Raw genomic sequence first — 13,563 nt, forward strand, 5'->3', positions numbered from 1 at the left:
CTCACATAATCCTGACGCAGAGGTCCGAGGTGGGCTCTGTGAGTCTCACCTTACAGGTGAGGTCAAAGAGGCTCATGCGGGGAGATTCTCCAAGATCGTACAGCCAGGAGGCCACCAGGCCAACAGTCAAAGTCTGCCTGGCTCCCAAGCCAGAGTTTTTTCCAACACAAAGCTGAAGAGTTCAAAGTTTGGGGCCTTATGAGGATTTTCTTTCATTTCTTCTCTGGAAGCCAGTCCAAATTTGGAAAGCAAATCTTTGGACGGGAAACTCCGACTTTCGCCTAAATCTCAGCCATCCCCCAGCTCTTTCTTCCCTCTGCAGACAGTACCAGGCAGACTTACAGACAGAAGGACAGGAGGGAGAAACACTTCGTAAATAAAGAGAGATCAGATCAACAGCAAAGCTTCTGCTGGTCAAAGGGGAAATGGATTTTTAATAGAAAATGGAAGTTATGGGCTTGGTTGTGATGTGACAGACGCCCAGACTTAAACCCCTTTAATCTTCTCCGCCGGTTAACATGGAGCACCACCCTGATGCCGTGTTTCATAAAACAGGCTCCAAATGGCTGGGAGATTAGAAGCGTAGAAATAGCACAGCAATATTTTTAAACCAGAAATCGCACCCAGGCATTTGGGCTGCCCCAGGGTCACCCCTGAAACCTAAATATCCATCGCATCAACTTGTCCGTCTGCCCCACGCTGTCTGGCCATCGGGATTAGTTTGGCGAAGGAAACTCAACACCCACGCAGTCGACACCCAGGGGCCCCCCACCCCACCTGCCCGGGTTGGGATGGAGGTGTCTGGCCAATTGAGGCTTCCACCCAGGTGCACTTTGAATTATCCCCATGTCATCATCTCCAATCATCGTGAATGACAACCTGAGGGGACCGAAACGTTAACGTCTCACCACCTCCACAGGGAGAAATGAGTCACTTCTTCTCTCCCTTTACAATATTTAGTCTCATTCACTGGATCTTTCATCCAGGAGCATCTGCCAGTGCTGGAGTCCCTGCCACCTGCACCCGCCCGAGAGATGGGCAAGAGCCTGCAAGGGGTATCCAGCCCCGGGCACGGGGAGCGTGGCTGGATGGTAGCAGCGGGGACGAGGGGCGGGCAGGGCTCCCCTGCAGGCCTATGAGCTCCCCGTCTTGGTCACCACTCTGTCCCCTGGGCCTAGCATAGCACTAGGCACTTAGCACAGTGGTTAAATGCCCAGACTCTGGTGCCAGGCTCCCCAGGCTTGAATCCTTGCTCTGCCCCTTACAAGCAGGGTAACTGCAGGCAAGATTACCTCGCCTCTCTACACCTTGGTTTCCTCATCTATAAAATGGGGGTGACTGTATCTACTTCAAGGGTTGTTAGATTGGATGAGTTAATATGTATGACAGTTTCCGGTACATATAAGTGGTAGAGGTAACCACCTAAGTATTCATTGCTGTTGTTATAAATATTATCATGATAGCAGACAGGCAGGAAGTATATCCCACAACAAATACCTCTCACCAATGACGATCATGATGGCAACCTCAGACAGTAGTTTTCAAACATTACTATGCATAAGAACCACCTGGAGACCTTGTTAAACATGCGCGCCCTGAGATACCAGATTCGCTGAGTTTGTCGTAGGGCCAGGGAACTCTGTTTCTGAGGCAGGTGGTCCTCTGTCTACACTCAGAGTAATGCTCCATAGGAAAAAGGTTTGCCATACCGGACTTCAATCCACTCTCCCAACAACAGACCATTCTCATGGGCTTGGCTGACAGAACCTCAGCACCTCATTAAGTAACTTAATTTGGTGATCGAGTTAATGAAAGAATAATGGTGTGATCAATAAACAGAGCATTGCCACAGCTACACGGCTCCCGGGCCACACACAGAGCTGTGGTTGTTTTAATGCAGATGTGAGGTTTCTCAGATTAATTTGCAAGGTTGATTACTCCGCTGCATCTCCACACAAAGGTTTTCATAAAAGAGATGTATTATTTGTCTTCACTCTGTTCTTATTCCATAGTTGGAAAAACCGGGTCCAGAGAGGATCAGCCAGTGGGGTCTCAGGTCAACCACCATGTCCATCCAAAACTCAGGTGAGGACCAGGGAGACGGGGTCTGGCCCCTCCCTCAGAAAACCCCGTTATGGTGTGTTCACACCTTGGAGACAATCGGAGTCTAGATTCTGAGGAGGGAAAGGGCCGGTCTCCCCAGACAGCATCTGAGCATTTACAGGCAACCAGAACTGGTTGTGCAGCTGGACCAAGTCCCAGACCTTCTGTCCCCAAACCTGACACACTTGCTTTACCTCTACACTCACCATCCTCATGGCCACAATTTCTTTTCAGCACTAATTGTGTGCCAGGCCCTGTGAGAAGCCCTTTCCTTCCATTACAGTGCATTTAATCCTTATGAGTGCCTCTAATGTAGCTACTGCCCAAGACCCCATTTTACAGATAAGAAAACAGGACCTTCAAGAGATCAAGTAATTTCCTAGGTGGCCCAGCCAGGGCTGACAGAGCAGCATTTGAAACCCAGGCCTCCCTTACTCCGGCTGTGTCTCTCAACGGCAGCGCTACATTCTACTCTCAGAGTGTCTGCAAGCTGTGATCATCCTATAAGGTGGGTTTCTGATGAAAGAGAGCCCTTTGGGAAATGACAATTCTGAATTATTTGGGACTGCCCCAGGCATCAGACATTTCATCCCTAATCATCCTTCCCTGCCCTCCACTATATCCTCCTTACTCTAGGGACTAAAATAACCAAAAAGTACCCCCCCAGTTGCCAAACAGCCCTAAGGAAACAGTACCACCCCAATGAGAAGCACCGCTCCAGTGCCCAAGTGGTCACCTCTGTCCATCAGAAACGGTTTTTTTTTCTTTTTTCTTAAGATTCTTAGCACAAACATAGTTCCTGTAACCAGCAACCAGAAACCTCTGAGATCCAGTAAAGATCAGTCATCCTTCAAGCTACAAGGCCCCTCACCATCAGCTCCAGAAGTTATGAGCAACAGCTGACAGTCAAACAGACTCTTTAATCTTCCAGCCCCTTCTAGACAGGGCCTGTCAAAGGAACGCCCCTTATGGCCAGAAAGGTCTTTCCTGGGAGTCGGCTCAGACAGCACAGTTGTCCCCAGAGATTCCTAGATTTAGACTGTTCACACTGGAGGGACTTAAGAGATTATTTTGTTCGATCTCCTCCATTTACAGATGGGGAGAGTGAGGCCTGGAGAGTCACTTGCCCCAGGTGCACAGCTGGCCAGCATCCTGGCTGGGACCAGACCCCCGTCTCCACCGCTCTTGCAACTCTGGCCGCTCCACTTTCAGATCCCAACAACCCAGGCACGGAGGGCATCGTGGAGAAAGGGAATGATGTCGTAGGAGGGAGCGTTAGAGGGACCAGGGCTGCTGGCTGCCCAGAGGAGAGGGCTCAGGTGGGCAGTTCATCTGTCTACAAGTAGTCAAAGTGTCATCAGGTGGAAGAGGGTTTCACCTGGATTTATGTGGCCTAAAAGGTAGGAGCAGAGCCAGTGAGTAGAAGGTACAGGACCAAGAAAGTGGCTGACTGTAAGGGTGAGAGCTGTAATAGCTCCCTGGCCAGGAATGGCCTCCTTGAAAGGAAGGAGTTTCCAGTGGCTAGAAGTGCTGTAGCAGAGGAAGAACAACGCTGGTGGGACAGTGCAGAGGGGATCAGACAGCTGATTAGGGGACGGATCCCATGTCCCTGAAGGTGCCTTCCAACCTGGAAGATTTTGACCCATGGCTGTCACACCCCCAGAGCAGGTCCCCCACTCACCTTCTCCCCCATGGCTCTGGGAGGCCACCCTAGATACAGGATGTCCATGACCCTGAGTCAGCTGGGTTCTCAGGGCCTGGATTCCAATAATCGCTGTGACCTCAAACAAGGTGACCCAAGGTGGGACACTGTGCCTACTCCCCTTCCCACAAAAAAACTGTGGAGTCCCAGCAGGGAGAACACCCTCAGGGGCGTGTCCAGAGGATTATGGACTAAACGGTACATCTAAGGACCTGGGGAGGGAGCAGAGGTAAGCTCCTCCCACTGCCCCCAGGCACTGGGGCCACAGGGAATCTGCCAAGTCTAGTCCATGAAGACGCTGGCAGCCTGGCTTTGTCTCATCAGCTGTTCCCCATGTTGATGAAAAGCAAAGGCTAGGAAAATTCTCCATATGTGTGAGGCCCAGGGAGGGGGAGACAGCCACACACAGCTGTGAGACCTTCGTTGTTCCTGTATCATGAGATGACAGTAATTATACCTCATTTCAGCAGAGCATTTATAAGGCTAAAACTGATTTGCTGTGGCTTTTACATGTGTGTGTTTATATGTTGCCCTCTTCAGTTTACAAAGCATTGTCACACGCTATACCATTGTATGGCCTTCACCCTTTTTGTGCATATGCGACAGCAGTCGCTCTGGGGGACAGCCAGGACTGGGGTTATTTTGCCCATTTTGCAGATTGGGAAATAGAGGCACATGAACTATTAGGTAACGTGCCTATATTAGACAGCTGAGCTTTGTTTTCTAGGTCTATGGACAATGCTTCTTCACACACACACACACACACACACACACGGAGTTTAATGGAGATGCAACTTGCCTTTGAATAACTGTTCTTAATGAAGACGGTGACCTTGGAAACTGTCAGTGCAAACAGCGTGTAGAGCAAGGGCATGGGGAAGTGGGGCAGGGGGTGGCTGAACGGATGAGGGGATAGCAGCTGGATGGCAGGGGTGGTGCCCAAGGCTAATGCTATTCATGCGAAAGCAGCACAGGACAAACAGCTGTTAAACAGGGCACACAGGCTGCTGTGCCACAGCCCTCACCCCGCCACTCATGGGACCCACAGGCCACAACCTGCCATGAGCAGCAACTGACCTCTCGGTCATATGCTGCTTCCCTGGGTCATATGGCTGACCGGGTTATGGAGGTAGGAGTGGTCCAGGGATCCCCAAGGTCAGGGGCTGTCAGGGTGTTCTCTATACATGAAACTACCTGAAAAACAGCAAAGTTCATCCTAGCAGGGAAAGACAGAAATCCATCCAGCTACAAGGTATGGGGGCTCCCCCTGTGCAGCCCACGTACATAGATTTATGGCATTAAATCAGCTCTTACTGTGTCCAGTCATGGTAGAGCTTTATCAACCAACCCCAGCCTTCCTTTGGTAGGTATGAGACTGGCCTTTGCCTCACCCTCAAATCCAAATCTGGAGCCAACCTGTGCCCTCACCTTTTCTACAACTGCCACCAGCTGTGGCTGGGGAAAGGGAGTGTGCTGGGTGCTCCCACCCCGCCCCACCCCAGGGCCACCCAGGTGGCTGCATGGCCTCGGCTATCTGGCTGAGGACGGGTCCTGCAGGCTACCCAGCTGATAGGTGATGGAAGGAAGCTGTGACGCCCCCTGCCCTGGCCACCATTCAGCCTCTCTCACTGCTACAAAGTCTAAGTCCGTTGGCTTGGCCAAAACTGCGGCTCATTAGTACCACCATTCGGGACAGAAGCAGATGCTCTGCTCTGGGGGGGAAGGGGGCTGAAGCTGGGAGTAGTGCAGAAAAAAGAAGAGGTCTAAGGTTTATTGAAAACGAGTTATATTCTAGGTACTTCATATGCATTAGCTCCTTTAATCCCATTTCATAGCTGGAGAAAGGGAGGTTCAGAGAGGACCAAGGTCACATACTAAGTGCAGAGCCAGGATGCAAATGAAGGGTTTGCCTTGACTCCGAATATCCACTGCACCATCGAATTGCAATCTCTTTTATTTTTCTTCACAATTCTAGTATATAAAATGCTCTGGTTGGAAGAACTGGGGGAGGAGGGCTTGAAGCTCTGCCCACTGGCCCTCTCCCTCTCTCCCTCGGCCATCCCCCGAGGCTCTACCCAACACCTTAGGGTTCCACCCCCACCTCCTTCAGAAACCTCTGTGGGCTCTGGTGGACCAGGGCTCTCCCAGATCATTAGATGTGCAGAAAAACACTCTGGGAGGCCTTGGAGCTGCACCTGCCAGGGTGGGATTTGCCCAGGGCCCCGGAAATGCAGACAGAATCATTCCCGAAGCCACCCCCCCCCCCACTGTGGGCATCCCAGCTGGCTCTCTGGGAAGCAGCACTCCAGCTGCCCTGAACTGTGTGCTCTTCAAGCATTACTCCCAACTCTTTATACACCCATCGTCTGACCACAGTGCCTGCCTTTCACCGCGCCCCCACCACTGCATGTGACAGAAGGCGTCTTAACAATGGTAGAAGCAGCCGCTGGGGGCTCTTCCCCTCAGAGGCCACAACCCCCTCCCAAGCTGGACACCGACAAACCAGCGGGGTGAAAGAGCATTTTGCCTCACTTGATACCCTCTTCCCATCAGTTGCTGCTTCTCCACCCACTGACCACAGCCCTAAGCATCCTCCATTCTGGGGGTGCACTCACCAGAAAACAAATGTTGGCCCTGGATCCCCAAAGCAGGTTGCCCCTCTCTTCTTCCTGCAGTACAAGAGGCGCAACCCACACCCAAAGTTTGGTCTGCCTTCTGGTGTCTCTGCTGCCGGTCACCCATCCCACCCCAGTTGCAAGCTCGGGGGCTGCCTTGCCAGAAGAAAAACTCAATGCTGAGCCCCTGTAGGCCTAGAACTCAGAGGCAAGAGAGAAGCACCACCCAAAACATCATCCTTCTCCCCACTCTTGCCCCACCCCCATTCCACAGAAGGAAAAGCCACTGCCTGGCTGCAACTGAGGCTGAGATCAAGATGCGGCTACTCAGAGGGTGAGGAGGCTCTTGGCCTGGCTAGGTGAGCATGCAAATCTGTATGCAAATTATATGCAAATCCAGGGCCTGCCCTTGGGTTCCTGGCACCCTGTCATGTCTGCTGCCTGTGGCTCACCCCATTCGTGCACCTGGTGCTGGTTAGAATCTACTGAGCTAGGGGCTGAGAAAGCACTTCGGGAGCTGGGGGCGTTTCCTTTTGACTGTTTCCAATGCCCCCAAGAAACACCTCCTCCAGGATCACGTGGGAGGGAAGAATCTCCCAGCTTGGTACCCATACCCCCCAAAAAAGCTCTCTGAACATCCACCCTCCCTTCAACTCATCCACAAATAAAATCGTCCTTCACCAAGCTGAGCAGGGGACCAAGCAAGTCACAAGGGTGGAATTCCTGAAGACCCGGAGAAGGTAAGGGGGACTGGAGGTCTGCACCCCTCTGACAAAAGCCAACAGCCCATGAGGTGCCCTGTGCAGACAACCACCCTGTGCCCGGGGGTGGGGGTGCGCAAGCATCGCTGGGCCAACCCCACCCTCCACCCCTGCCATTTGCTTGCCCACCTTCTCTCGATTCTTCAATCTGAGAAAAATAAGCCTATTCAGCCAGTCTACTGGGATCTGCTCAACTTACGCGCTGCCTTTGGGTCAACTGCTTACTTGCTTTTTGTTTCTAATTGAGCTCCCCAGTCTGCTGCAGAAATATATTCAAGGCAGCTGACTTTGATGCCCAGAACTACGAAGCATCTGAAAGGTTTGTCGGGCATCAAGGCAATCCCATTCTCCCCCATGTTATCCTAGCACCCAGGGCCTCTCTGCCTACCTACCCCCTCCCCAACGTTCACTGGTCTTTCACCTCCTTCCCCTAAGTTGTGTTTGCCATTTCGAGATTTAAAAAAACACATTCCCTGAGTGCCCACCCCCCTTTTAATTAGACTCTGAACAGAGTGTTAGAGATTTTCTTAATGGCTTGTCGAAGGCTTTTAGTTTGGTCTTCTCTGGAGAGAAGAACCATGAGTCCCCATCCGAGAGGTTGGGGGGGCAATGAAAAAATCAATGCACCCCATTATTTTGGCTTTTAGAAAACAGGAATTTTAGTGCCGGGGAAGCTTGCTCTTTTACACAGTAAAAATGCAATTGCAGGCAACACAGATGCTGGCACGCTGGATGGAACAAGGGAGAGAGCCTCGCTGGGGTTCCTCTGGCTGCCCGAACCTGGATTTGTTTTGGCAATAATAAGGCAGTTATTGAAGACTCGACAACCGATTATTAAAACACCTTCCCAGTTTAGTTCTGGAGAATCAGTCTGAGCTCAGGCTTCATCAAAAAAAAAGGTATTTCGAGAGGAATGGAAAGAACAGACGCTTAAAACACATTCAATAACTGCTTAATTCCATCCAGAGGACGCTCCATCTCATCTTGTTTTCTCCTCCCTCTCTCTCTGCCTCCTCCCCCTCCTCACAGATGGACATACAAATTATTGCAAGAGGATATTGTTTTCTGTAACAGCCTCGAACATTCACATTTACATTTTCCTTGGTGCCGCGGGGGTGACAGGCAACGGGAGAGAAAAATACACCAAACCCCATCTTCGCCGCTCTCACCACATCAACATCCTCCCCCAGCCGCCTCCGCCACCACCACGCCACCCCAAGCAGAACAGGCCCCGGGGACCAGCCTGGCACCTAAGACCCAATTAAGGCACGAAGGAAAAGAAAGGCCTGTCTGGCAAGTCGCCCTGGCGCCCAGCGCAGATGCTGGAGCCTCTGAATGGCAGGGGCGCGGGAGCTCTGCAGACCCAAAGGCCACTTAGGTGCCGCCTCACCTGGCACCTCCAGCCTCCCGCAGGCCCAAGGCCAGAGCTACTGGCTTCTCCTGTTGGAGAGGACTTTGCCCCTCGGGCCGTCCTGCCGCCTTCTGGGCCCTTCTCCAACCCCATCCCCATCTGCCCCTTCCCTATCAAATAGCTTGGGCTTCATTTATTAATGGCCGGCTTCTAGAAGGGGGAGGGGAGAGTCCATCAGGTATTTGCTAGGGGGCCTCGACTCCCGGGGAATGGGCTGCTCTGGAAGAGGTCTCCGGAAAGGGGGTGGGAGGTGTGTGTGGACAAGGCTGGGCAAGAGTGTGGGAGCAGCTCCAGCCTGTGCTTCCTCGCCCGACAAAATGGAAAGGGGTGGCGGGTGGAGAGGGAACTAGCCAGAGAGAAAGCTGCCTCTCCTCACCTTATGTATTTTTAATATTAATGTAATTAAAGCTGCGAGCCGAGCCAGCCTGCGAGGCGGAGGGAAGCAGGAAGAGCCTGGGGAGAGGGAGACTGCGGGTGGGGGGCCCGGGGGAACAGGAGGCAGGCTGCTTGCTCCGCGGACGGACGGGGTATAAGAGGGTGCTATGCGGGGTCAAGGGGTTAATCAACCTAGACCAGCCTTGGTGTGTCACCCCGTGGACCCCGCTGGGTCAGAGAAACTCAACTACTTTGTCCACGATTCAGGGGCCAGCCCTCGCCCCGCACCTCAGCAGCATCTTGGCCTTCAGTCTGGCTTTGACCGGGCGGTACTTACAAATAAAATAGGGTCACCCTCCTCCCCCAAAGCCACGAGATACTGCAGTCAGCTCCGGCAGGTTGCAGACTCCAGACCCCTGGGGCGTCGGCAAGGACTGACCGGACCCGTCCGGGAGCGCCAACCCTCTGCTGGATTGCCCTTCCCCCATCGCCTAGGGGTCAAGAGTTGCAGCTGGGCCAGGGCACCCGCCTGGGCAAAGGGGGTTGAGGCCGTCCCCCAGGGCGCGAAGGAGAAAAGTTAGAGGGCTGCACAGGTAAAGCTGAGCTCGTAAGAGCGTGTGTGCTTCTCAGCGCAAGGGCGCCGAGTTCGGCCGCCTCATCTCCCGCCATCTGTGCGCCCGGGGGCACGTCCTCTGCGATCGCCTGGAAGCCCGACAGCCGGGGACTGCCTGATCCCGACTCGGTGCCCAGGTGATTCTGGTTGGAAATGTCTGACCGCTTCCAACCCCCCAATCCCGGCTACCTCGAGGATCAGGTGCGCAGCGCTCCAGCAGCAGGTCTGGACATGCCGGACACCTGGACCCACCCTTAGCAACGCCTTCTCTCCGGGGAAAGCGACACGCGCCCCCCCCAACCCAAGATTCGTCCCCATGTCCGCTGACCAGGAGCCGAAGCGCAGACTCTCGCACCTTGGGGCGCGCTGCCTGAGGTGGCCAGGCGACGCAGCCAAGCCGGGGCTAGTGCCCGGGGCAGTGGGGCTGGACGAAGGCGACCTCTAGGTTTGGAGAACAAACTTGCTATTATAGGGAGCCCAGGTCTCGGGACCCCCGGCTCTCCCCGCCCTGCATCCAGCCAGGGCGCGGATAAGCGCGGTGCGGTGCGATGCAGGGGGTCCGGGGCGGCGGAGGGGCGCGCGGTGGCAGAGAGGGAGTAAGCCGCGGCCCGGTTCCGCCAGCACTCCCAGGTGAACAGTCACGGCCTAAGGAACCCTCGACTCGGAGGGCACCCCGGGGTCCCAGCGCCACCCAGCCGCAGGCAGCGGGCAAGGGGCTGGGGGAAGGGTCCGGGCAGAACGGCGGCCCGGCAACGAGCGGGGAGATGAGGGGCTGTCTCACCACCTCCCCGCCGGGCGCGCCCCAAAAAGGCAGGCGCGGGTAGCTGGCGGGGCGGTCCAGGGCGGACTCTTACCTGGCCGCTCCCCGGGTGCCTGCCCCTCCCCCGCTGCGCCCCATCCGCGGCCCCGCGCCGGGGTCCGTCCCCCCACCCACCCACCCCCCGCCCCGGGCACCTGGAGCCCGCCGGGCACTCCGCCTCGCCGCCAGCCTCGCGCACCGCGGCCCCGCCGCCTCCGCCGCCCTGCCGCCCGCGCGGGTCTCACCTTTGTGTAAAGAGTCCAGGAGCAGGAGGAAAGTTACCAGCCACATGCCATAAAGAGGCCCTATTCTCCGGGGAGGTGGTCCTGTGGCCGGCCGTGCGGCAGCGCCTCTCCCCCGCTCAGCGCGCTCCCAGCCGCCCGCACTCCGCGCCCCGCTCTCTCTGCTCCTCAGCCCAGCGCTCGGCGGCGGCGGCGGCGGCGGCTCCTCCCTCCTCGGCTCCCTGGCTCCTGTCATCCGCGGGGCTGGGCTAGGCGCCGCTCTCCCCGCCCCCCCGCCCCCCCCCCCGCGGCACCCCGGCCGGGGAGCGCCGCGCGAGCCCCGAGCCCACACGGCCCCCAGCCCCACAAGCCTAGGCACAGGGGCGGCGGGGGCCCGGACCGTACGGCCCGGACCAGTTTTCGCCGTCTGAGAGGCGAGGGGTCCCCGCCACCCACCGGCTCCGAGCCTGCGGTCTCACACAAGCGTGTGTCATACATGTGCCAAGAGACCGCCCTGCTCGGGCCAAGGGCGCCCCGTGTCTCCTGGCCCAGTCACCTGGGGCCAAGGCAGCCTGCCTCTTTCCGACTCAGTTTACCCCCTGGGATGGGGGAGCATGGATGCTGGGAGTAAAAGCCAGACTGAGACCCTTTGGTGCCGGCCCGGGTTACTCCCCACCTCCAAGCTGAAAGCTGCCTGCCCTTCCAAGCCCCAGTTGCCTGTGCGAGCCTGCCTCGTGGGAAGCCCCGCTGAAGCCCGCCACCCCACCATTCTGCGGGAATTTGCCTCACACTGGGCACACTGTGATTACTCAGACATTATTGTCAATAAATAGTTCAATGTCAGCTGTATCTCGTGTATCTTCCTCCTTCATCCTCATCTGTCCCCCCTACCCCACAGCTTTGTCACTAAGCAGAAATTGGTTTATTCCTTATGTCAATCTGCATAAAGTCGTCATAGAATTGAATAGGGCTGGAGTGAGGTATCTTCTCAGTTACAAAATGAATGTTGAGCACCTGCTGTGTGCCGGGCAGCAGGTTAGGCACGGGGGCCCAAGGCATTTACTCTTTAAAATATGTTAAAATATACATGATATAAAATGTACCATTTTAACTGTATTTAAGTGCAGTCTTCAGTGGCATTTAGGACAACATTCTCAGTGTTGTGTAACCATCACCACTACCCATTTCCAGAACTTTTCATCATCCAAGCAGAAACTCTGTACCCATTAAACAATAACTCCCTATTCCCCAGCTCCTGGTAACCACTAATTTACTTTTGTCTCTATGAATTTGCCTCTTTCGGGTACTTCACTTAAGTGGAATCATACTATATTTGTCCTTTTGTGTCTGGCCTCTTTCACTTAGCATAACGTCTTCAACGTTCCTCCATGTTGTCACATGTCAGAATCGTATTCCTTTTCATAGCTGAGTAACACCCATTGTATGTACAGACCACATTTTGTTTATTCATTTGTCAGCGGACACTTGGGTTGCTTCCACCTTTTGGTGATTGTGAATAATGCTGCCATGAACATGGGTGTACAAGTATGTCTTCGAGACCCTGCTTTCAACTCTCTGGGGAGTGGTAATTGCTGGACCATATGGTAATTCTATTTTTAACTTTTTGAGGAACTGCCAGGTGCATTTACTTTTTTTGTATAGTACTTTCAGAGTTTAAAGGGCTCTCACCTGCAATTGCTCCGTGTAATCCTCACAATATCCTTTGAAGCTTTATCACTCTCCATTAAAACAGGTGAGAAAAGCGAGGCTTCGCTTGTTCAAGGTCACCCAGTTTGTATCACAAGCAAGACCGGAACCCAGGTCTCCAGACACCAGGGCAGCACTGCTTGCTCTGCACGGTGCTGCCTGCCCTCGTGGCCCAGCTGCGTGATGTGAAGTCACCACTCCAAAGTGGATGCTTTTTCACTAGGTGTTCTGCCCTCTGTGAACACAGGCTCAGAACAGAGACATGGGGCAGACTGCAACAGGTGTTTGAGATGACCCAGCCCAGCCCTCCGCTTTACAGATGAGGAAGATGAGGCCCTGAGCAGGGAGGCGATGGACCTGCCTGGGGTCAGGCAGGCAGCGACAGAGCCCAGCCGTCTCCAGTCTTCTGGCTGATAGCTTCCCTCACCACCGCCAGCCTACTGGGCTCATTCTTCCGTCCTGTTCCTCCCCTTCTAAAGGAGATGGTTGCTGAGAGGAATCCAGTTATTTTAAACTAAGCCTATTGACCCAGGGCACCTGGTCAGGCCATGCCTAAAATAAGCTGCTAAGTCAGACAGGATGAAAGGGGCTGCTGTCTGTTGGGAGGAGACGGGCCCTGAATGCGCCTGGGGGTGTCAGCACAGCTGCTCGAGCCCCACATGCTGGAAGGAGAGAGGGGGACCCTCCGCTCTCCATTTACCTGAAGTACCTCCTCTATCCTAAGTGTCCCTTTTATGCTGGTTACACCTGAGGGCCTTTCAGGGACCACAACACTGTGCGTAGAGAGTCAGGTGTTACCCGAAGGGTGAGGTCATTCACTGTCTCCTGAAGAGGCCGAGTGGATGTGGGGAGCAGGGGTGGGCAGGTGAGGCGGGCAGACTCGGGACTCTCTCTAGCACAAGGAGGCTCTCTCTGTATATAATGTCATGGTTAAGAGCACGACTTCAGAGCCAGAGATTAGATCTCAGCCCAACTCTGCCGTTTACTAGCTGTGCAGTCTTGGGGAATTAATGTGTGCCGACCCCCGTTCCCTCGCCTGTAAAGTGGGGACAGCCACAGCATCTGCCTTGGAGACCTGTTGTGAGGATTAAATAAGACAAGCCCCGCGGCTAGCACGCAGTAAGCACAGTAAATGTATATATCACTAATGTTATTGGCTTTTGCTCAGAGGACCTTGAACTATGGGGGTGGGGGAGGGAATAGCTCAATGGGAGGGGACGTTGGGATGACATCCTGCAGTCCCTATGGCAACAAGG

At 54.6% G+C, this 13,563-nt stretch overlaps 1 protein-coding gene across 1 annotated transcript in view; it reads right to left on the reverse strand.

The window, feature by feature from the left end:
• DSCAML1 (DS cell adhesion molecule like 1) overlaps positions 1-10,947 on the reverse strand; it is a 341,881-nt gene extending 330,934 nt beyond the window's left edge. Inside the window, exon 1 of the mRNA XM_067751153.1 lies at positions 10,625-10,947. Coding sequence (XP_067607254.1) covers positions 10,625-10,856 — 232 coding nt within the window. The 5' untranslated portion in view covers positions 10,857-10,947. The remainder of the gene's footprint in view (positions 1-10,624) is intronic.
• Between the last annotated feature and the right edge of the window lie 2,616 nt (positions 10,948-13,563).

Source organism: Pseudorca crassidens, chromosome 9 (genome assembly GCF_039906515.1).
Source record: "Pseudorca crassidens isolate mPseCra1 chromosome 9, mPseCra1.hap1, whole genome shotgun sequence".
Classification (NCBI taxonomy): domain Eukaryota; kingdom Metazoa; phylum Chordata; class Mammalia; order Artiodactyla; family Delphinidae; genus Pseudorca; species Pseudorca crassidens.